The following is a 25,354-nucleotide window of genomic DNA, read 5'->3' on the forward strand; positions in this document are numbered from 1 at the left end:
AATAACTCTAATTCTTTCTTGTTTTACTTGTTAGAAAGATGTAACTAGTGAATCTGGATGTAACTTATGCTACTGCAGATGAACATAATTTAGTAACAGAATCCCTTTCTTTGGATATTAGTTTTAAGAGCTACTCAGCATTTTAAAAAATCTCAGTTCAAAAATTACTCAATGTTTTCTCAAAACCTTCTGACAGATAAACCTTCTGAGTCATAGGTAAATAAGATAAAGATCCTCTGTGGTATAAAAATAATTACAGAACAGTAACAGTTAGTAGAGAAAAATAAATCCTGTTGCTTCTCAGGTACTTTTTACTCAAGTTAATTTCATTTATGTGACTTCTGATATGTAGGAATTTATTTCACTTAGACATCCTATCAAGATGTTTTAAAACTACTGAAAATGCTTATTTATTATGAAATGCCCTTTCATTTTGTTGGGGTTTTTTTCTGGTTTTTTTTTTTTAGATTTGGTTTGGGTTTTTTGCTTACATTATTTTACTGTTCCAACAAGCTTTCAAAAGCTGGTATCAGAAACAGGCAGAAGGTTAATGTGTTACTTTACCAAAATACAGCATTACTTTCTAGCTGCAGTGGTTCTGGGAACAAAATCCATTACATACTACCAAAACAAGTAATCCCTTTGCATAAAACACTGACAAAAGTGTAAAGAGGAAATTATCCCCCTAGGAATTATCAAGAACTAATCACACTGTGGACCAGTTTCTGGTGACCATGGCCTCCATAGTGGCCCACCAAAATCCTTTGGTCTCCTTCATTTCTTAGGAGATGTCTTTAGGGAAAGATTCCAAGCCCCTTCCCTTACTTTTGTATGAATTAGCCTTTGAAAGGAGGATGAAAAGAGAACTTCTCCTAATCACAAATATTGGTGCTATGCTGTCTCTAAAAAAAAAATTATAAAGACATGCCTTTGCTCCAACTGAGAGCTCTGAAAATGAATTATATAAGGAAAGGGATCTGAGCTGAATTACACATCTCACTAAGAAATTAAATGCTAAATTACATCTTCACAGACTAACTTAGGCCAAAATGTAAACATGTGCACTACTCCTGCAGTAAAGATACTTAACTGTATAAATTGTGAAATGCAGTTTTGTTGTTTACATTAAGAATAAAACTCAGTACAACCATTACATGCTAACATGAACAAGCAATGAGGAATCTGAAATTAACTCTGGAACTATACAAGATAATCAATGCTCACTGTTGCCAAGTATATCTCCTCTTATCTGCCATGTTCTGAATCTCTAAACAATTCTCTTACTTTTTTTACTTAAAACCCTGCAAATACTGAAATGCTAGGTTTTGAGTTTATTATTTCTCTTTCCTTGCTCTTCAGATGAATTCCACAGATGACAGACAGCAGAAATCGTAGCTTGATTCAATTAATCTCCCTGTTGATGAATACGACACACAAGGAGACAGAGATGGATTCCAACAGAACAGGGATATGTTATTATATACAAAATTATGGGAATTCGGCTACATAACATGGTAAAACCTGCATATTCAGGAAACAGAGCTCTTCCACAACCCTAACTAACTTACAGTAAGTTTAACTGTGAACTGAATTTTAAATGTTTTTTTTTAGTTTAGAATACTGTAATTTGTGATATTGTGATCTGAATCATAGAATCCCTTGAGTTGCAAAAGACCTACCAGATTCATCGAAGTCCAATTCTTGGCCCTGCAAAAGACACTCCAAGAGTGTGCCTGAGAACACTCTCCGAACACTTCATGAACTCAGACAGACTTCTCTGAGAAGCCTGTTCCAATGTACAACCATCCTCTGACTGAAAAACATTTTCCTGATGTGTAAACGAAACATTTCCTGACTGGGCTTTATGCCATTTCCTTGAGTCTTATCAGTGGTGACCACAGAGAAGAGATCAGCACCTGGTCCTCTGCTTCTCATCATGAGGATGCTTAAAATTGCAATGAGCGGTCCCCTCAATCTCCTGTTCTCCAGTCTGAATAAACCAAGTGACCTCAGCTGCTCCTCATAAGGTTTTCTTTCCAAACCCTTTAGCATCTTCATAACCGTCCTTTGGATACTCTCCAACAGGTTAATGTCTTTTGTAGATTGTAGTGCCCACAAAAGGGCACACATTACCCAAAGTGAGGCCCAACCAACTGCAGAGCAGAGCAGGACAAACACCTCTCTTGATCACCTGGTGATGCTGGGCCTGATTTGCCCTCCTGTCTGTCAAGGCACATTACTGAGTCATATTCAACTCTCTGCTGACCAGGACCCCCAGTCCCTTTCCACAGCACTACCCTCCAGCCTCTCACTCCCTGGTCTATGCACACATCCAGGGTTCCTCCATCACAGATGCAGAATCTAGCAGCTGACCTTGTTAAACTTCACACAATTAGTGACTGACCATTTCTCTAGCTTGTTGAGGTCTCTCTGCAGGGCCTCTCTGCTGTCAAGGGAGACAACAGCACCTCCCAGTGTAGTGTAATCTCTAAGACTTTCAAGTTCTGCATCCAAGTTATTAATGAATATGTTGAAGAGAGCCAGGCTGCATGAGGATGGAGACCCATGGAAGCCCACCTGTCACTGGACACCAGCCTGATGTCACACCATTCACCATAACCCTTGCCTGACTCATGAGCCAATTGCTCACCCATTGCATAACATGGTTATTCAGATGCAAGCCAAACATTTTGTCCAGGATACTCTGAGAGGCAGAATCAAAAGTGTTGCTGAAATCTTAAAAGATTACATCAGCTGGCTTTCCTAGGTCAAGTAGGTGGGTTACTCTGTGATGACATGGATACAGAAGTAAATATGAAGATATACAAATAACATTTACTCTAACACTGTATTTTACATACATTTTATTTTAGGGTGGCTGTCTGTTTCACATTTCCCACATCAGCGCACAGCAGGGTCTGGAACTTTCCTTTTACATTGGGTTCTGAGGTACCTGAGCATCTTCTTTAGCAGTGTCCCAACTGTGTTTTCAACACCACCTGACAGTCCTTATTTTGCAAGTCTGCAAACAACTCTGTGTAACCTCTTTTCCCTCAGTCAGTCATTCTGCTCCCTTATGCCTTTTGTTCTGCCAGATGAATCACTCCCAATGCTAATATGCTGCTCTGTACTCTAAGATAGGTGAAGATGAGATGCTGGCATGGCTTAACTGTTCAAATATTGCATGACATTGTTTGAAAGATACGAAGGTATGGCTATGCTAAATAACAGCAAAAGCTTTCATCTGTCACCTATTTTCTTTTGAGTTCCCTATTTTCCTATAAAATCGTAAGACTCTATGCTAAAAACTTCCAAAACACAATTTTTCACAAAGTTCCCATACCGGAAAATAGAAAAGGAAACCAAACAGAAATGACAGCACTCTTCCAACTTGACTAATCAGGTGCCTTACTTCTGCATTAACTAGTCTATTCAAAAATTGAAAGTTTACCTATACAACTAAGATATTAAGAAAGGATTAAGATTAAATAATACATTTTATATTCAGTAGACACCAAAAGATACATACAGTTGGTAGCTAATGTATCTCCAGCAATTAAAAATTCAGCTATATGAATATTGCAATAATTTAAGGTTTTTAATTATTTATCTCAAAGTGGCAGAAAATATCTCTATTTAAAAATAGCATACAAGATGCAAGTCATGAAAAATTGATGTGAAATAACAATCTAAGACTTGAGCTCACTTTAAGCAAAACTAATGCAAAAAAAATTCCTACCAAATTCAAGCCAATGCAAAAAGAAATTTCATGACCCATTCCACCAATTCTCAATTCTCAGTTTTATTCTCTTAAGTATACCAGGAAGCTGTATAAACTCAAAAAATTAAAAAAAAAAAAAAGATAAAAGAGAGAGAAATAAAACCACAAAGGAAAAAAATAAGTTCTTTCTGAACCACTCCCCTTTCCCGACTGTTTTCCCCTCTAATCTTTTATTTTCTGCTACACTCCCCCTCCCAAACTTTCCAGTGAAAATAAATGTCGGATGGCATTCTCTTAAGTCAGAAAAATAATCTCTAACTGCATTTTACTGTATTTGCTGGTTAATATATCTCCACAGTGAAACTAACATTTAGAATCTATCATATCAACATAGTCATCATGATCCAAGCTGCAAATAATAGAGAGTGTCACTGTCAATTTTGCTTTCTCACACTTCCTTCCCTTCACTTCATCTGATTTTAATAATCCCTGTCAAACCACAAACAGTCCAAATTACCTTCTTGACACAGAAGCTTTCAAGGAAGAGACAGAATCTCAACTTTCATTTAGCAACTACAAAAGCAAGCTGTCCGACTGGACAAATATTATTTTCCCTCTTGACAATCTCTGTAGTAAAGCATGCTTTTTAATTTTCACTGAAGCTGCCAAGGGTTTCAGATAAGCTTCTTGTTCAGCATAGATTGACTCACAGGATTAGCAAACCAACAACTGTAATTGTGTTTAAAAAAGCCAGCAGTTTTGAGGAAAAAAAGAAAAAAATTGCTCTCAAGAAATGACAATTGCATGTCATCAGCTGAGTTAAGAAAAAGATTATACAAATAATTTCAATTTAGTAGATCTCATAGGATGCTTCAAGATTGTTTTATATTTCTAAGACTGACCAAATGGCTGGTCCTAACAGTGTAATATAAATCAGATTTTCAAGGAGGAAGAATTTATATTCAATGACACTAGAAACAGTCTAAAAAAGGTTAGCATTTGACAACAGGAAATATGTTCAAAGAAAATAAATTCTGCAGAAGGATGTCATATGTAACCATTTTCCACTCTGTTCGCTTGTCCTCAAAGTAAGCTCAAGAACATGACACTCTGTTTCACCTGTATCAATTTAAAACTTATTTCTCTGATGAAGCATAGTATTGCATAATTAGTATTATGTTTTAGATTAATGTGATAAATCAAAGAATAATACATTTTAATACAAAACATTTTCTTCTCATAGACACACCAGTCTCTAATTATCTGAAAGTCTATTGCTTTCAGTATTTTAGCTGAAAGTTGTAATCATGTTTTGAAACACTACTAGTTATGAAAAAAGAAAACATAATAACCAAGATGCTTTCCCATTATAACACTCATTTGAAGTGTTTGTTCAAATAACTCAGATGATTGTCCCAAGTATGGAGTTAAATTAAGCCTAACCAAAGCCACTTTCAAATATTCTTTGACAACTAGTAACTATATACCAAAACAATAAAAGCCCATCTTTGACAAATCTGTAAAGTCACAACAAAAACAGAGACATATACATAGATAGTGTTCCACAGCCAGAGAATTATGCTTTTTACTAATTCAGAAGCTTTATAGTGTGCTTTCAACAGTCTGGGCTGGTAACTGGCTCCTCATGAAGACTCATTCATCTCCATGGCCAGGCATCTTCCTGCTTGCCTTCTGTTTTTCTTCACAGTGAAGATTGAGAGTTTCAGGAGCATACTGTTTTCATTTAGCATGGCTAGTTAAAGCACAGTCTTGATTATCAGCACTATATTGATTCTACCACAGATCTCCCTCAGACTGAATCCGAAGGTCTTATTCTTAAAAAAGTATCTGATCAAAACATCACATAAAGGAGGAAAAAAAAATATAAGTAACACATAGACCAATGTTATTGTCACTTTAAATTAAAAGGACATTGATTTAAGCCTTTTATGTGAAGTGCTTAGCCCTGACTACAACTTGATTTCTAGTTAATTATCACTAATATTCAGAGAACTCATGGCTGCTGCCAGGTAGCTTTATGCATTAAAAAAACCCACATATTATATATAATTTAAGGTTTAAACACTACTGAAGATAATAAAAATAGAAGATACAAAAGACATCTGTAAATTAAAGTACAAAAAATCTGTATATTAATGTACAAATATACTGATTGATATGAAAGTACGTCTGCACCACATCTAGTTAGGGGTAATCAAACTAATTGCAGAAAACTCCACCCTGTGTCTAACTGGTTTTCAGTTCTGTAACTATTAAGGAGGGAAAAAAAAAATCTTAAGACAGAGCCGTCTCACTAAATCACAAGCCATATATAAATCATTTTTACACCTAGTTTCACAATGGTGGCCTTTAACTTCCCAGAATATCCTCTCCATATTTCAGTTCAGTTTTGTTACTTGATAACTTACATCTTATAAGGTATTACTTCTTTATTTCTTTACAGGAAGTACAAGTCATCTCAATATGATGCTACAAAAGCAAAAGAACACATAACCAAGTGGCAGTTTTAAAGAATATTTATCCCCAATCTTTTTCCATTGCTATTGAAGTAGAATGAAAGAAAAATAAAGGAATAGTTACTTAGTGAACAGTGAACTTCCTTCTTATAAAAAACATCTTAAACAATATTTTTAAGCTCCAGCCTGAAGCTCCTTATCACAGAGCAACAAAGAACTCCACAGCTGCCAGCTCAGGAAATAAACATACTGTATTCATGGTGAAGTTAATTTACCTTTATACTGTTACTACACATGCCTTGGAAATGCCACGTGAGTGTGGTTCAAGAACACTCAGAGACAGCTCTGTTACATTCAGCCATCTCTTCTGGGATGTCAAGAATATTATGTCAAGATATGATAGAGGTAAGAGCACAAAAAGGGAGACAATTAATCATTACTAAATGCATTCACATTGGGAAAAAGAAATAATTATTTGGAACCACACCAGGTCATAAATTACTGTGCAAAAAGGAAAGACAATCAGCAGATTTGTGATGCAGAAAGGGTTTCCTCCTCCCTATCTTAAAAAACCTACTATAAAATTTATATTAGATTCTTTAGTGCCAAAACCACTTAGCCTTTAGTTTCATGACTAAGAGGGCAAGTGTTCATAAATGTCTTGTGATTGAACACCATGCACTGTATTATTTTCTACATAATTATAAGACTTAAATGACTTGTGCAATCATCTAAGAAGTGGAACTACAGTGTAAGCAACATGCGCTACTTGCCTATTACATAACAAAACTCCACTGAAAACTAAATTAAGTTTTGGTTTTTTGTAAAGGAAGACTACATTTCAAGTTTATAGAAAGACAGGAGGACATCACAAACTAAAGGAGTAAAAATTTTTTCCCAAGGTCACACTAACATTTTAGCAAATTTCTTTTTTTATTATATTAATTACAAAGAATTTTACAACTTAAAAAAATATAATAAGCCATAAAAGATTCAAGGAGGAAATTTATATTACAATCAAAGTTTTAGCATTTACTCTATATCTTTTTTTAACTGCTTAAAGTTGTAATAACTAAATAATAATAATAAAGTAATAACTTTAGCAGAATATCCTACAGAGGCATGAGTTGTCTACAGATCTATTTTTATATAACAGTCCTACAGTGAACCAGAGATTCATCTATTCCTTTAACCTGCATGATAAACTATGCTTGTTGTGACCCAGCCAATAGCAAGTGGTCCCAAACCAACACTTCCTTCACTGGTATACCACCATGAAGCAGTTTGAAGGACATAACAAACAAAACCAAAATATCCAATGGCACATATTCTGAAAAAAAGAGGAAAGGTTTTGAAGACAGGAAAGTGGGGTAGCATTTATTGCAATGACATTTTTCTTAGGTAGGCTGGTAAAAAGTGGTATCACAACACCTCTATGCTAATCACTGGAGCTAAACATTACTCAGAAACTTTAAGTTTGTTCTAAATAAGTGAATCAAAAGTCCATAGCTTTGCAAGTATCAAGTCAAGGTATTTAACAAGTAATTTTACTTTTAGTATGAAGGCAAGAATGATTTTTCCATTTTTTTCCTCCACCACAGTGTGCATCAGGGGTAGGTTTACGGCAGCATAAGCACAAAGAGGGCTCCTCACCAAGCCCTGTATTTACATTGCCTGACATAGCTGACGCACACCCAGTCAAGTGGCATCATAAGAATTTAAAACATTGTAGAGACTACTATTCTGATTTCAAACAATCCACTTATCTGTACCAGTAGATGATTTAGCTCTCTAAACCAATTCTTCCTGGAATGATCATAACTTTTTATTCAAATTCAGTTTTTGAGCAATTACACACCAATAGCGACACAATAAAAAAGAATGGTGAGAAATTGACTGTACTGAGAAAAGAGATTCAGAAAAGTTGAACAAGAAACCTCATTTTCTGACCCTTTTTCACAGGATCCTACCAATGTTCTTAGCCCATGCAAGCCCATTTATCCCTATTTACCAGGCAGCTGTATGAGCATTGATGGTGGCACAGGGATGAAGTGAGTGACTGGTGAAGGCCTGACAACTTGGCAGCAGTACCAGTTTATGCTAGATTAAGTTGACAAAATGATGATGAAAATAATAGATTGTCTGTATTAGACTTACAGACCTTGAGAAATTATCTCTATAGAGGAATTGAAAGGACTGTACTTACATGTAAACACATGCTAAGATACTTGAACAGAAAGTTCTACTACATTTAACAGCAACAAAATGGGAAAGCGTGTGTAAAAAATAACACAATCTCCCCTGTTCAACTGCCTTTGTTTCACATATTTTAAGTAATGAAAAATCATTTAACAATGCTTTCTGTATACACTTGGTTTAGGTAGCAGTGTTCAATAAAAAGGAAATGGTTCTTTCTGTGGAAAAGAATTAGGAATTCTCAATACTTTATAGGGTTTTAGTTAAAGTTCTCCAGGACTAAAGTTCCTGTAACTCCTAAATTCCATAGAAAAATTAGCAAAGACAAAAGCAAAGGAAGTTTTAAAGAACAGCATGTAATTTTGACAACAGGGTAGACCCTGTTCTTTGACCAATACTCTCATATCTGTGTTTTATATTAAAAACAAAGACAATAAAGCCTGTACTGTTTCCACTGCTTTTTTTCCTGAAAACAGAGAATATGCAAAATTTAAAAAAAACCACACACACAAAACCCCAACAAATAAAACAACAAAAAACCCTGCATAAAAAATGACAGTAAGGTTCTAACTCCAGCCCACAAAAGCCAAGAAATTTAAAGTTAGTCTGACATTCAATCCTTAAATCATGCAAGGATGCTTCTTTTTTTTCAAAAAAATGACAATGCAAGGTAATGACAAGTTGTCAGCCCTAACTTTGAATTGCCTGAAGTTTGTCATTTGGTGTTTGTGTCACAACCTTAATGTTATTTAAATGTAGTTTTTAGTATCTATTATTTAAAAAGGTCTACTTTATGACAGCAAAAAGCTTTGATGGAATAAACCTCAAAGTACACTGTAGTGCTGGTATGCCACTTCATTAGAAGTAGTGCATAAAACATATGCTGTTGACAAATCTAATTCATTAAACTTGAGGTAGAAGCACTTTAAAGCAACTGGATGGCATCATTAGCTACAGTTCCTTTCATAAATTATTCCTCTTTTTTCTTTTGAATGATTTTGTCAGTGTTCCCTTTTCAGACTGAGAATGTTTTTGCCTTAAAGTTCAATACCTTCAACATGTTTGGACAAGTTAAATAAGTAGCTTATTTGCTAACACTGAAATTGTAAGCTGATTATTTCACCCATATTAACTAAAGAGGAATAAAATTAAGCAACAATATGTAAGAGTTTCAGCCTTATCAAACAAAATTTTAAAATTAAGAGAAGTAGAGATTAGCTAGTACAACAGAGTAACACTCTAGCATATTGAGGTAACTTGGATTTGGTATTCAATTGAATTCTGCAAGAGAGAAGATTAGGCACTTCACAGAGCTGATGGCTAAATGACATATTCAGCTATAAAAGGAAGAGTTGCCAATTATATTACTTGGAGTTTTAGACAGAGATCAAAACTGGTACAGGAACTAAAGACTACAATAAGGTCCATAAATGAAGCAGAACTGGAATTTGAAGCATGGCCTATCAGAGCCACCTTCCAAAAGCAAAAACACATAACTAGTCAAAACCTGATCAAATTCCATCTCAGAATATTGTTTCCTGCAAGAACACTTAAATTCTTACCTTCAGATCAGAAAGAATTAAGTCCTCTCACTGAGGTCTTTAAAAACCAAACCACAGTGCAAGAACTTCATTGAATTTCTAAACAATAAAGTGAAAAAGGATGCTTTCGAGGACTAAATATACACAACTTATGATTAAATTCCACTAATAACAAATTCAAAGAAATTCTAAACTATGTGGTATACAAAGAAACAAAAAACTAAAAAAAAAAATTAAGTTTCTTAATCAAGGAGTCTTTATGTAATACAATTTTCTTTTTAATTTCTTATAAAGTGACCTAAGTTTATTAATTGGAAAAAAAAAACCAAAACAATTAGAACCAACCCACAGAAATTTCTGCATAGAATACATAATCATACTTCATTATGCCAGTACCTTATACAAATATTTTCTGATTAATTACCTGGATTTGCAGAGTGCTGCCTTGTTCAAGAAAAGCCCATGAACAGCAGATTACACCATCTTATAGATTTTTAGACAGACATGTACACATACACCTTTTCAACTAGATTAAGTGCCTCAGATTAATTCTATACTGTCTCTCTGCAGAGACAAAATTATTCCAACAAACTTACTATGAAAATGTAAGAGGTGGATGTCTTACTTTGAAAAGTATCTTAAATATGGAAACACTTCCAAATATAATTCACTGAGGCCTATTTTATGTCTCCAAGGATTGCAGCAAATCAGGATCTAGATTTTATTTCTCAAACCAGACAGACTAATTTACTGTAGAAGTTCTTTGAGAGACAACATACTGCCCATTTCTAGTTCTCTATGCTTGAACACACAAATTTCCTTCTAAAGGTGTACAAATACTCTGCTCAATATGCCTGATGAAGTCATCCTGTCAACTACCCACTTGTCGCAGTGCAGCAGAGAGACGACTCTCCATTAGGTATGAGAAATATGACAGTCATTATGTGGATAACTATGATTAGAATTAATGCTAATACAGTATCTAAATTTGCCAATCCAGTATATAAGTATATAATATAAGTGGGTCTAAAGGGTTGTAATATCAGGGGCTTGGCTAGAAATATGCAGGTGTACAACCTCTGGCCTTTCAGAATGCACAGTTACAAAGCAACAAAGTACGTATGGACTACTTTCAGATTTTATCTCTGTACATGGCTGGATCTTACTGCTTTTTTACTCAATTCTCTAAAAGTGAGTTTTCCCTGCCTTTGGGTTGGACATACCCTGCAGGCATCCCTGCTGGGGAGCGGGGGGAGGTGTTACACCCAGAAGCTGCTTGCAAGCTCAGGAGACCAGTTTGCCCAGTCTCCAGCAATATTTTACACCTTTTTGCAGGCCAAGGTGCATCGAAGTCAATCACAATGATCAAAGCTCTCCTATCTCTGAAATACATCAATTATGCAACCATCCAGACAGTTCCTGCTGCAATTCCTACCTGGTGTTATTACCTCAGGAAAGGAACATTCCCACCACATGTTTTTATCTCAGAACAAATCAAACTGTCTATCAGAGACAATCAAAAGGGAGGAGGTGTGTGTGTTGGAGGTGGTGGGGAGGGAACTGCACATGAAAACCTGGTTATCTTTTGTCAGGTCACATTTACCACATTAGTCAGCATTTACCATTCACCTCAGATTAATGACATGTATGTCCAATATGCTACACACAAAATTTTTCTAATTAGTCTCTCATTAATCCTCATCCTGCTCTTTTTCCATTTTGTTCCCTCTCCTGCCATATTGTCTTTACATGTATATGGAACAGTGATCTATGTTTGAGCTTTGCACTACCAAAACCTGGGAAAAGTTATCTGCTGATTGGCAACTAAGATCTGCAGCATCTGCTGATGACAGATGTTCCACCTTAAGGGACAACTAAACAGTTACATAGAACCTCTATGATCCTCTGCTAACCGCTCAAACTTCTACTCAGCCCCAGTGAGACTCTACTGGAGCACCATGTCCAGCTCAGCTCAGACAAGTCCAGAGGAACGTGACAAGATGATCACAGTGATTTGGGTATGAAGACAGGCTGAGGGAATTTGAGCTGTTGAGAGTGGAGATGAGAATGCCCTGGACAAACCTCCTCATAATCTTCCAATACTTAAAAGGGAGCTTGTAGTGGGTTTAACCTAGATGACCTTTAAGGTCTTTTCTAACCCATCCCGTTCTATGAATCTCATCTTAAGTAGCAAATCAATGTCTGATCTATGTCACAATCATCTTCCAGCTACATATTGATAAAAAACTAGAATTGTAACATTCTGTGGGGTATTCCTATACTTTCTTGCTCTTGTTGCACCTTCCTTATCTACCCTGCAATAATTCATGCCATACTTTCTCATAAGTTTTCTGTATTTTTATCCTTCTCCCATCCACAATCATCTCTACCTTTTCCCTTATATTTACTTCAAGTACAGTGAACTGCAGAGAAGGTAGAAAGTGTACATGTAACACATTACCCCACTGGGTGTATCATGTCTAATTTGATTTCCTAATGTCTGCAAGCCAGAGCTCATGTTTATCTACATTCTGGGCATGCTGTTGGCAGTTGTCTAGTCAGAAATAAACCCGGGGGGAGAAACACGTTATTGCAGAGAAGAAACCATTCTGGAATATTCATAGTACATACAGATTGTACTCAACCTTCTATTATTAGCAAAAATTTACAATATCTCCTAGCATTACCTATATTTACCATTTAAATGAAGTTACTTAGAGAAGAACAAAATACCAAAAGTACAAAGAAAGTGATTTTATGGCCTAAAAAAACCCAGTAATCAGCAAACATAATGTAAATCAGCTTATGGGCATTCTCAAAAAAGTAAAAGAGAAAAAGAAGACTGTGAAAGGACTTTGATGAATGAAAAATTGCTGACCACATCAGAATGTATCTCCTATGTAGGAAAAAATATTATTAGAAGGTCACTGGGGAAACTAGGTCAATTAAGTATTCCAGGCAGGTATATAGCGCATTTAGGACAGGGCAGAAGAGCAGTAATATGATTAAGAAGGTCTAAGAAGCAGCACTAGATTAACTCATGTCAGACAATGATAAGAAACTTGAACTTTATGTGGTAGGGAAGTATTAAATGCAAAATAAATCCATTTCATGCCTATATTTTAAAAGAAACAACCAACCAAAACTTTAGTCCAAGACATGAGAGACTGAAAGTACACTAAAAAAAAATACAGTTCACTAATTCATTACAGAGTGAACTAATACACATAAACTCATGATCAGAAGAGTTACTGAACAAGCTGCTGAAGACTATTCTGTGCTCTCTACATTTGTCCATAACACTGGTTCACTGACATACATTAACATACATGACATACAATGGCATACATTAACAGAAAGTGAGCTGGCAGAAAGGCAGATGAATGCAAGGAGATGAGAAGATTGGCTGAGCTTATAATAGTCATAAAAATAAGTGTTCTTTGGAACAAAAATGGTTACATGAAATAAATACAAACAATAGAACCTGAGAAGAACACGAAGATGTTTTTAAAAATAAGTATTAAATTATGATAATGGAGAGCGTATATAATCAGTACGGCTTGAAGAAAAGCAGCAATTTTCACAATGCTTGTTCTGCCTTTCCTATATTCATTAGCCCATGAATTACAGGTATGTTTATAGAAAGATGATTACTACTAAGAAGCTCCTGCAGCTTCTGTGGATTTATATTGTATTATTTGTAATCCTTGTAATCCCTTATCACTACAGAATAAAATTTAAATTCCTTCAATTTCAAGAAGCCAGTGAGAGCGTTTCATACTGAAGAAAAAATGGACTTTAAGTGGCATAAAGTTAGATTTTTATCCACATGAAGGCAGTGTGGAGACACTTCATACTGCTTTAGATTTTATGACTGATTTTTCAGTGTAGTTTCAAGACTGGTTTTTGTACAAAGTTGTGCTTACTAGATGTTTGCCTACTGCATTGTGAGTATAATTTAAAAAGTATACATGTTATGTTTAGACAGAAGAAAAAAGCTCCAATGAATAATTTTACTAAATCAGTTTATCAGTCAACTGATAATCCTGTTTGCGAGTGGCAAATATTTTAAGCACATACTACAAAATATATTTTGTAATATAATAAGTATTACACTGTGATAATATTACTAATAAAAAAATCTGTCAGATGGTAATTCAAAATGGAAAATATGTTTCTGCATGGACTTTATCACTTTCAAAATGTGCAAGTAATTACATAGAAGTTTTCAACACAGAAGTCAAAAGGTTTATGAGGGACAGATAATATACACAAAAAGACAAAATTAAAAAAAAAGAAAAGAAACCCTAACTTGAAAACTTAAGGAAAAAGTGGCAGAGGCTTTGAGAAACAGACTGAGATTTACAGACAAGGATCAACAGTGATAACATAGAAGCAGCAGCACCAATAAAGTCTGAAAAAAGATAACTGTGTGAAGTAAAAGAGCAATCTGTGGGAAATGTAAGAAGTGAAATTTCAAGGCAGAAGACATGGTGGTAATATAAATATGTATAAAACATAAAGGAAATAAAAAGTATAAGGTAGAAAGCCAGAAGAGTGTAATGAAAATGAGAACTCTCGCTTTTTTTCTCTCTAGGTAAAAAAATTAATAAAGGAGGTCTGAAAAAGATGAACACCTGATACACTGTAAATAAAACCTTCTGTGATAGGGGAAAAGGAATATTCATTTTTCTGATCTTGGCTTCTTAATGAAATGGACATGAGAGCTGTACGGCCATTCTTGGTTGTCCTTAAAATGTAATTAGAAATTTTACATATCATGTGTGTAGCACTGAAAATCACTCCCTAAATTTTATAAAACATGTCACAAGTGTCTCAGAATGTGCTCACAGAAGAGAATGTGCAAAAGTAAATACTATGTAAAATCCAGAAATAAACTGTTTAAATATAATTTGTAATACTGAGCAACTGAATTGTATATTTGACAAATACACAATTTGTCAAATATACAATAAAAGAAACCTAGAGGAACTTAAAAACACATCAGTTAAAAACCCTTCTCCCCATGAGACTATGAGACATAAGAGACACTTAGCTACCATAATGAGACTACAAAAAGGTTGGAAAAGAAGAAAATATTTTAGATTTTCAATGAACCAAATAATAGAATCAGGGAGTAAGTGAATTCCAAACTTAGCAGACATCACTGAAATAATGCTTAAAAAACTTAATTCCTTAAAGGTACATTTTGGTAAAAACATATTTTGATGAAAAAATAGATGTGAAATGTTTGAGATCTCAGTTATTTTGATTCCACGCTATTTTATGTGTCAGAGACATGGGGGCAAAAGAAGTTAATTCTTAATAGTAACAAATGGTCATCATGTAAGTATGTATGATAAAATCAGAATATCCTGAGTTGGAAGGGACCACAAAGCAAAACTCCTCAGCCTGCACATGACACCCCAAGAGTCACACCATGTGACTGAGAGCACCATCCAAACACTTCTTGAGTTCTGGCAGGCCTGGGGCTGTGATCACTCCCTTGGGAAGCCTGTTCCAGTGCCCAACCACCCCCGAGGTGAAGAGCCTAAATCTTACCTAAATCTCCCCTGACACAGCTTCACAGCTTTGTACAACTTCTTCACTAGGAGTTTGTTTACAGTATCATATGCTGAAGACTTCTCTAGCCTGTTAAGAGCTGTGTGACATAAAACTGCTGTTAATTATCAGTTAAGTAATGAATAGTAGCTACCCCTAGTTCATAAGAACTGAACTGTTTAAAATGAAGTAAAAGTTTACAAGAATTAAAATCACTTTACAGTCCTGACAAATCAATAGTAAAAGTATAAAGGTGCAACAGGTACAAAATAGAAAATGTAATTAATCTGCATTGTCAATAGAGAAGTGCAAGCAAGAAATGTAGCCTGAATATTAACTCTAAACATTTAAGATTTTTTTCAGTGTCATTTTTGCAAAAAGAGCAGTGACAAAGGTTGTTGACGGTCATTTCTTCATGCTTACATACAAAAATATAACTGCAGTGTTAAGGAAACAAGAGAAAGGAAATATTTCTGTAAGCATTAGGGGTACCAGAATACTTTTAAAACAGCAATACAAGAGCCATCTGTGGCCTGGAAGAACTGTTTTTCTGTTTAGATATTCTGAGAAACTCAGACTTAAACCAACTGTCCAATCTGCTGTCAAATTTTAGATTTTGTTTTGGTTTTTCATTAATCCCTATGTTTTATAGCAGCGGTGAGCTCAAATCATGGCTTCTACTGAGCTAAGCTGCAGAGACAAAAACTCAGCACTTGCAAGTTTTGTTGTACATATATCTCAACTTACAGGTCTCAAATATGAAAGAATATCTGAAACACGTCAATTAGTACAGGGTGTCTTGTCCACAGTTCAAGTCTCTATAGAGGCATTTCAACCATCTTTTTTTTTCCTCTTCTTTTTTTTTTTTTTTGAATACATGCATTCCACTCTCAAACTGTAGAAAATACAAATAAAATTGCTGCACAATGCTACTTCTATTTGCTAGGACGCATCAGAAGATTTCTTCTTTCTCTTCACTAAATATCCATTTAGTGCTTTACATGAGAGAGAAATAGCCAAAAGTCATCTCTCAAATACAGAAGGAACCAAAATAAAAGAGTGGGACACGGAAAAAAAATTCACAAACAGCAAATCCTGGCATTTAGACATTTCTGAATTCTACTTTGAGTGCTTGAGTGCTTGAGTGTAGCACTCAGCAAGATGTATATAGCAAGATGTAGCAAGATGAATATTATTTTTATCTCTTCATATTGTTTAGTAATTTTAAAAAGTCAAGCCTTGACTCTCATAAAAACTTTGTACCAACTTGATCACTCCCCTTCATCCACAGAGCACAAAGCCCTTCCCAAAAATACGCATCTTCATTACCTGGCTGTAGCGCTCGCTACCTGTTCACCTGCCCTACAAGGACATGCATGACGTGGCTTTGAAACTTTGAAAAGTTTCTCCGCGACACTGAGAAAATGGTTCTGAGGGTCAGAAATCCCTGTCCCTTTCCTGATTCTTAGAGTCATCCTGCTCCAGAGGTAGCACACTTCAGCTTGCAAAGAGACCGACACAGAACCCTGCCAGACGGCCTTCCACAATTTTAGCTCTGCCGACCAACATCGACGCTGACTTCCAGACTCCGAGACGGCGTCCGCGCATTTCCCTGCTCGCCCTCCGCCACCCGCCCCCAGCCTGCCCCCGCCTTGACGGGACCCCCTCCTCCCGGTCTGAGGGAAGACCGCCCCTTCCCGCTCCGCGCTGCAGCCGGGCCTGGAGCGCCGCGCCGCCGGGGCCGCCTCAGACGCATTTCAGCGCCGCCTTCCCGCTGCAGGTGCCAGCGCCCACCAGCGCCTCGGACCCCTGGCAGACCAGAGACTGCGCAGCGCTCTGCCGCGCCGCAGAGGAGAGAAGGCGGCCGCAGCGGAGCCCAGCCCTGTTCCGTTCGGCTCCAAGGCCCAGCCGCACGGTAAGGGGAGGGGAAGGGCAGCCCCCCCGGGGCCACTTACCCGGCCGGAATCCCCCTGCGACTCCGCGCCGGCGGCCCCGGCGACCGCGGAGCGTCAGTAACAACGTCCCGGAACGGCCGCTCCGCCACATCCGGGGGCGGAGCGTGGGAAGGCGGGAGCGCGCTGGGCTGCGGCGCCCGGCAAGCGCCGAGACGGGCCGGACCGGGGTGGGCTGGACTGGACCGGACCGGACCGGGCCGGGCCACTGTAAGCGCCGGTAGAACGCCCGATCCCGTAGCCTCCGTACGTGAGCGCTGGAGGGGGCAGGCAGGGGGCCTCGCTCGTCACCTCCCCACCGGGACCGCCGCCATCCCGCCGCACCTCGGTGGTACGTACCTGCGATGGGGGCGGCGGGGTTCTCCCCGCGGGGCGAGGAGAGAGGCCGCCCCGCCGTACTTCCGACAGCGGAGCTGGGGTTCGGAGGACTGAACATCCGGGCTTTTGGGTGCGGAACCGAGATGCCGGAGCTGAGGGGCTCGGCCCACTGCAGGCTGCAGTCTGGGGGTCTCCGGCTACTCCGTCACCGCCTTTCAGGCGTCCCTGATGTGGCAGGCATTGAGAGCTTAAAATGTGGTCTAACAGCATTCATTCCTTTTGGGGTGTTTTCCTATTTTATTGGAAAAGAAGTAGCAAAAATATAGTCAGGTCAGGCCTTGCAAACAACTTCCCATGGTGTATCTATTTTGTGTGTTAATGTTTCCTTTTCATTCTTCTTTCAACAGATGGCAAGTGGCAGCCAGAAAAGGATAATACAAATAACTGGATTTAAAAAACAGGAGAAGGCGGCACTGCTCAAATGCCTGTTGAAGCTGAACTGTGTTTTTATAGAGAGTAAGGTATTGTTCAAAGAGGATTAGATCTGGAAGTAAAAATGCAAGTTTTAGAAGAAAGGACTGTGAACTAAATTAGTTCTGTATAAATAGACAAAGGATTGAAATGTTTCCAGTGATACAACTGTGTTGTTTTGTTTTGTTAGAAATACAGGAATTGTACACATCTTGTAGCGAAAAAGCTGTGCAAGAGTGAAAAGGTGTTAGCTGCCTGTGCTGCTGGTGAGTAGAAGATTTGCTGTTTAATTTCATAGCATCACAGCATAAGTCTGGAAAGAACCCTTAAAAGGGCTTTAGTTATCTGTTTTCATTTTGTGAATGAACTGTCTTACAAACCTTCATTCTTCTTGTTCCATTAACCTTGATTTTTAACATAGTATTATGCTGAAGTTACAATGAAGTCCACTTTTTTTGTTTGTATTTTTTTCCCTAAATGATATTCTTGCTGTTTCCCTTTGTTGGATCTGTGTCTGTTCCCAAACAGAAAACTTTGTTATAGATAATGAAGTCATGCTCTAATTACTTGGATGCTTAAAAGGGGGCAGAGGGAGTATGAACACCTGTAGTCAGCAGGGATTTTTGACTACAAATTCACATGGAACATTCACTGGTAAATGTCACTGTAAGCTCCTGTTTATACAGCAAGAGAAAATTCCAAGCTGTTGTCATTTTGACACAAGCTTCTGGTTCTTCCTCTTTAGCTAGGGTCTGATGCTGAAATCCCATACATAAACAACTATAGCGGTTCTAGAATGACAATTCTGTATTTTAAGATTTCTTCATAGACTGATCACCTGTCAGAATTCTGTGATGAGATTTGAATATCTTGTAGTTATATCACAATACCATTTTTAAGCATGATATTTATTTTCCTTATATCATATTACTCTGAGGAGTTAAAGCAGTTGTTGGTATGGATAATCTTAAATTAAGAGATAATAGACAAATGACTAAACATGCATTTGGGTTTAAAGATATACGTAAATTCCTTCATTTCATACTATATTAATAAGCATTTTTAATTGTCTCTTACTGCTAGAACGTAGGGGAGGTATATGTGTACATATATATGTATTTTTTTATATGTGTGTATATGTATATATGTATGCTTCTTTGTACTAAAATAAAACTCTGATTGCACTCTTATCAAAAATTAAATAGACCAAAATTTTCCATGAGGGAAAAAAATATTAAAATGCATCTAGATTTCTGGCACAGCACTTCATTTTGGCAATTTTAAACCTTTGAGTTAACGTTTTCCTGCTTTTTGTAGTTTAAAATTTGAAGATGTTTTAACAGAGTTGAAATGGCACATGCAGTGTCCTCATGGTGATGCCAAGCTCTGTCATTTTTTTATACATGCAAATCTTCCCCAATACCATCTAATACTTTTTAATCCAGAAGAGATGCTAATTTTGCATCATTATTGCTCTTATTTGTGATGGCAGACACAGAGCATTCATTCCTACTGTGTCGTTTTCCATGTAGTGAAGAAAGATCATGTTTAAACACATTTAGAACTCCATAGAGTTCAGCAGAAATACTATCAAGGACACCATTTGTCTTGTACTTCCCAGCTGACAGACGTTTTGAGATGGAAACTTCTCACGAAAGTGTTTTTAACATCCAGGTTGTGCACAACATACCTTTTCCAGTCATAAATCTACCGGTACCTATGCTAGGTTTTGTAGAAGTGCCATCTGTGCTCCTGCACTGAGACATTTTGTCAGTCAACCCTGCTGTTCTGTGAAACCAATTATGTTCACACAATTCAAGTCAATTTCTCTTACAGTGTCTTCTGTAGGTAGTGTTTCAACACAGGAGCAGGGTACTAACCACTGCTCTTGACCTGAACCTGTAAGAAGAGAGAGAGACAGAGAAAAGGGGAAGATCATTACATACTATATCAAAAGCATACTTGTGGAACATGAAAGAGGAGAGGCGGAGGAGGTGGAGCCAAGGGATGAGAGAAAAGGATGTGAAAAGAAGAAAGGAGAAAGAAAAAAGTCTAAAACTCTGTCCCCCGAATATTGATATTCACTACAGTAGCAGTGCAAGTAATGTTAAGAATATTTAAGAGAAAGAGCTTACATGTTAAATGTCTAGTTCTTCTTTAAAATCATAGGTAGTAAAATATTACTTCATTTTAGTAAATTGCGTAAGTGTCAAATGGTATTGAAAATAAAGGACTTACTAAGGTTCTGTGAAAGTCCTAAGAACAAAATCTGGGAAGCTAAGAAAATGTATTTGAGATTGTTGAGAAGATAGACAAGTATTTTATCTAGGAAGGGTAAAAAGATACTTAATCATTAAAAGAAAACAAAGTGATCATTTTCAGTGGCATTGTGAGATTTTTGATTCTGGAGTCTGAAGTAGAGAATTCTTGTAAGAAGAAGTTTTAAATGATACTTAAAATTCCAGCTTTTATTTGCACAAGAAAGGTTTAAGTTAATTTTATATTAGTTCTTCAGTTGATTGCCATTTGTCTACACGAAAAATCTTTTGTGGTTGACAGTTCATTTTCTTTTTAGGAAAGTGGGTACTAACTAAGGAGTACATAATTAATAGTGCTGAAAGTGGCAGATGGCTTGATGAAACAACCTACGAATGGGGATATGAAATTGAAAGAGACACCCATTATTCACCTCAAATGCAATTTGCACCTAAAAGATGGCGTGAAGAACTGACAAACTCAAGTGCTCCAGGGGCCTTCCACAGATGGAAAGTTGTCCTCCTTGTTAAGAGAGGTGATAAACGAATGGCATGTATTAGAAGGTAGGAGTTCCATCCCAGTTAATTTGGTCCATAACAACCTCCAGCTATCCAAACTCTGAATTATTTTCATTAATATATTTCCATACTTTCATAATGGCTTTAAATATATAACATCACTGCTTTTCTTGCCTTCTTATAGGCACTATACTTTGTGTTAAAAATAATAGGCATATGTTTTTATCAAGTAAGCTCCTAACAGAGACTTACTTCATCAGGCAAGATACACAGACTTACACTTTTTATTTTGTGTGGGTGTTAGGTTCAAATAGTAGCTGGAACTAGATACTTTATTTCACTTGGCTGGATGACCTAACTGTGTCTTACGGATCTGGACCACACTGTCACTGACCTGATCAGTCTTTGTGTCAAATTTATATAATAAGTTCTTCTAGTTCTGAAGATGTTATTTGTTCTGAAACAGATTATTCTGATATATTATAAATACAGATAGTTTAGAAAGGGAGGACAGATGTATAAAGGGAAAAAAAAGGAAGGAAGGAAGGAAAGAAAGATAAAGAAAACCAAAGTGCAAGAATGCTGAGAACTTACCTTTCTTTCCCATACTCTTCCCTACGCATTTGGATTCATTACTTTAAATTCTAAACCTGAATTGAAATCAGTGTATGTTTAAGTCCTGTTTGCATCTGGCACAGTAAAAGGAGTATCTCCTGACAGTTTCAGAACTTTCCATTCATTCAGATACTGTCCAGCTTTCTGTTGAGATCCCAGCATTTAGGACTGCTCAGGTCTGAGTGTGCCACAGAGGCACAGTCAAGAAGGGAAGTGCAGTTTGTCTGCTGGATCATAGTACAAGGCTGTATGCTACATCGCACAATGTCTGCCCGTCTGTATTGCACAAAGACAAAGGTAGGGGTAATTGAAGTTGCCATCTTCTGATTTTGCCAACTCAAAATCTTATATGTATGCTATTTTTTGTCTGATTGAGAGAATTTACTGTGTCCTGCTACACATGTGAAAAATGCTGCTTCTTTTTTTGACATGAAAAGTGCTTATGTAGATGTTCTTGATAACACACTTGAAATGCTGTCTTGCCCAATGCTGTCTGTTTCTATTTCTTGCAATAGAAATAACCTTTAACAGGAACAACATCAGTAAGACAGGTGAACAAGTTTTGTAGAAGATGTTTTTTTCCAGACTGTTTCCCATGCACTCAATATGGGGATCCTTTTAGTCAGTCATAAAACACTGACAGGTAGATATTTTTTTGTCTTCAGCAGATATTGTTTTCAGTCATAAAGGATGCTGTAGCTTTGGGGAAAGTCTCTGTTCTTTCTAATATTTAACAACATTGTGCCTTTTATCCCCTTTCTGTGCTCTTCCTGCCTTTAGTGCCTAGTTGTTGGATGGGTAAGTGTGTAAGAGCAGCACCATTTTCTTTTTATATATCTGGATTATGAAAAATAAAAGCTCTATCCAGAATGTCATTAGATCTTGTTTTTCCACCTTTTGTTTTGTCTGGCATTTTTTCTAAAAGATAGGAGCACTTGCAGCTGTACTGGAAATTGTCCCTGGGGAAGCTGTTGCGTGTAATGGTGCCCCAAAGACAAGCAAATCTCTTTTCTGTATATGATACTGGACAGCACTAATGCTGCAAATCTGTATTTCTGTTATGAAAACATCATGTTACATTTCAGAAAAGCATTGTGCCACTTTCTGTTAACTGCTTAATTTACAGAAAACATAACTGAAAAATCATCATTTGGGGTAGATAATGCAATAAATTCAAATTTGATACTTGAAAAGGTACACGGGTGAAACTTTCTATCCAATATATTGGAGGTATATATTGCTTTTAATAAGTAGTGTTAAATTTTGAAGAGAAGGATGTTTTGTTAAGTGGGTTCTTTCATTTTCTGAAGGCTACTAAGTGCCCTTTTATCTTTCTAATGAAGTTTGTGCTGTGCCATACTTCTAGAAGCCTTATTCAGTTGCCCTTGCATGCTTGTATTTTGTGAATGTTATTGTAGCTTTAGGCAGTGTTAATATATATTTAGTAAATACATCTTCCTAAATATGTTTATTTAGAGTTCTTAAAGCTGGAAAGGCAACCATATGTTCATCTGAAAATGCAGAGCACAATATAACTCATGTACTCATCAGTGGTAAAATTTCTCCTTTACAAAATAAAAAGTGCCACTCTGAAGCTCGACACTACCCTTTGCAATATATAGGACATTACCTTTTTCAAGTGAGTAAACTAATTTATCGATTACTGTAAATAATGCAGTATTGATAATGGAGTGGAATATAATCAGCCTGAATGTTTTGTGATTTGATTAAAGGTAAGACAACTTTCTGATTCTGGAACTGTGTATCCAAGAGGTAGGAAGGCTCGTGAATGTGTGCAAATACCTGAAGGGGGGATGCAAAGTAGACAGCTAGGCGGTTGTCTGTGGTGACCAGTTGCAGGAAAAGGACTGCAAATGGAAAGTCAGGAACCACTTGGGGGTTTTTTTGCTGTCAGGCTGATGGAACACTGTGGAAGGTTGTCTGAAGAGGCTGTAGAGTCTCCAGAAGCCATCTGCACTTGGTCCTGTGCTAGTGCAGAATTCATTAGAACCAAATTTTGTGTTACTATTCCCTTAAGAGAGATGTTTCATACTTGTTTGCTTACCAGATACACTGTCCAGAAAATCTGAGTATTTTCATCTGGATCTGGCTCAAAGGCCTCCAAATATTCATTTAGTGTGGTTGCTTCTCAGACTCTGGGGTGACTTTAGTCAATTGCTAATTTGAACTACTACCTTTGCAGGCAAGTAGGAGCTAAAACTGTGTTTGTTACCGTTTATAAATTCTTTGGTTTCTTCTGATCAGAGCATTTAGCTCTCCCCATAATAAGGTATTACGGAAGGGTGAGAAGAAGGTCTAAATATTTACATGCTGAATAAAAACCATCAAAAATAACTCTTACTCTAGTGCTTACTCTCTTAATGAAATTTTTTCAAGAAAGTTGCTCTCATTTAAGCCTTTCAGCTAAGATGGACATTTTCATAGATGAATTAATGTAGAGTTTTTATGGCCACCTCACCTTTTATTGATCTCTGTCAAAATCAGTTGATTCTTGCTGTGCACCCAGAATTCCTCCCAGGTGAGATAACAACTTTCCATCTTAACGAGTCCATTAACTTGCACATATCTTTTTTTTGCTTAGATTTCATTAAAGTAACTAACCTCAAAGACCTCAGAGACCAAGAGAACATTTGCTTTCTATTTAAATGAATCTGAAGAACTCAGGAAACTGCCAAGGCTCCTAGTCTCTTAAAAGGAAAAAAATAAAACATAGGCAATCAAATCACAGCACTTGTCCATATATATTAGGCTTTATCAAAGAATGTTATGGACATACTCTTTTCTCTTTGTCCCAGAAGTACTTGGCGTATAATTCATTAGATTGTTCTAACTTCATAAATTTGTAGTCATGCTATCTGACTGCTACTTCTAGCAAATATAAATCTCATTCCTCCCCTAAACATCCATATATGTCTCTAGATGATGGATTCAGCAAAACAGCATTACATTCTTGTCAGGGCAACTGAAAATCCACTGATGTTCAGAGTATTCTTGCTGTGATTTTTTGATTTTTTTTTTTAAACTAAGTCTTTGCTTCATGTTCATATTTCAGTATCTGTTCTTATTATCTCAACCTTGTAAATCTACTGTTAACATAGTGTGTGGGATTGTCATTCATTATATGATTCTCTAAGGTTTCAAATGTATTGGTTCAGGATATTAAAACACATGCATGATTTTAGGACACTAGTCTCATACTTAAACAGTGACTTTAAAAGCTTTGTTGGATGCACACTGGAGTTCCTAAAATTTTGCCAAGACTGACTGTACGAGAAATTGTTTGAATGTAAGTGTTTTAACAACCATATTGAAATTAATGTGCATGAAGGGCCATAAGAAGTAAAGATTACTTAATGCATCAGAGTTCAGTTATCCATGGCTCATCAAAAGCTATTTAGAACTCTATTCTAGTTACCAAAAATATTTCATTCTGTTTTGAAATATGCAAGGAATTTTTGTTCTCAATATTTGTTTACAGTTATGCATATGTCAAATACATTTGTTTTGAACAATACATTACAGGGAAAATCTGAAAATAGGATGAGACATGTAACATTTGAAACTTTTGTCTCAAAAACATGGAAGTATAAACTTCTTGCACCTTGTCATTGCCTGCACTACTGTGTTTTTTCTCTATTGTTATGTCCCAGATTCGATTATTAAGCAAGTTACACCTAACTTACCACACCTGCTCACAATAAAAAAT

At 36.7% G+C, this 25,354-nt stretch overlaps 2 protein-coding genes across 52 annotated transcripts in view; one reads left to right on the plus strand and one right to left on the minus strand.

Moving 5' to 3' along the window:
- Positions 1-17,549, minus strand: part of KIAA0825 (KIAA0825 ortholog) — a 239,834-nt gene extending 222,285 nt beyond the window's left edge. For 8 of the 47 annotated variants that reach the window (XR_015280921.1, XR_015280924.1, XR_015280926.1 and 5 more), the window contains exons 1-2: positions 17,453-17,541; positions 15,498-15,587 (exon numbers count right to left, since the gene is read on the minus strand). The gene's annotated coding sequence lies outside the window, so the exon portion shown is untranslated. Of the gene's footprint in view, positions 1-15,497; positions 15,588-17,452 lie in introns of all 47 variants that reach the window. The other 39 variants (XR_015280928.1, XM_086868971.1, XM_086868973.1 and 36 more) reach the window with 9 other exon arrangements.
- The window catches only part of SLF1 (SMC5/6 complex localization factor 1), a 33,419-nt gene continuing 25,267 nt past the window's right edge, over positions 17,203-25,354 (plus strand). Inside the window, exons 1-6 of one of the 5 annotated variants that reach the window (XM_086869007.1) lie at positions 17,567-17,780; positions 18,175-18,288; positions 18,429-18,504; positions 20,075-20,339; positions 20,814-21,057; positions 23,104-23,266. In XM_086869007.1, coding sequence (XP_086725133.1) covers positions 20,210-20,339; positions 20,814-21,057; positions 23,104-23,266 — 537 coding nt within the window. In that variant the 5' untranslated portion in view covers positions 17,567-17,780; positions 18,175-18,288; positions 18,429-18,504; positions 20,075-20,209. Of the gene's footprint in view, positions 17,413-17,536; positions 17,781-18,174; positions 18,289-18,428; positions 18,505-20,074; positions 20,340-20,813; positions 21,058-23,103; positions 23,267-25,354 lie in introns of those variants that run through there. The other 4 variants (XM_086869006.1, XM_086869009.1, XM_023945036.2 and 1 more) reach the window with 4 other exon arrangements.

This window comes from Cyanistes caeruleus, chromosome Z (genome assembly GCF_971803275.1).
Source record: "Cyanistes caeruleus chromosome Z, bCyaCae1.hap1.1, whole genome shotgun sequence".
NCBI lineage: Eukaryota > Metazoa > Chordata > Aves > Passeriformes > Paridae > Cyanistes > Cyanistes caeruleus.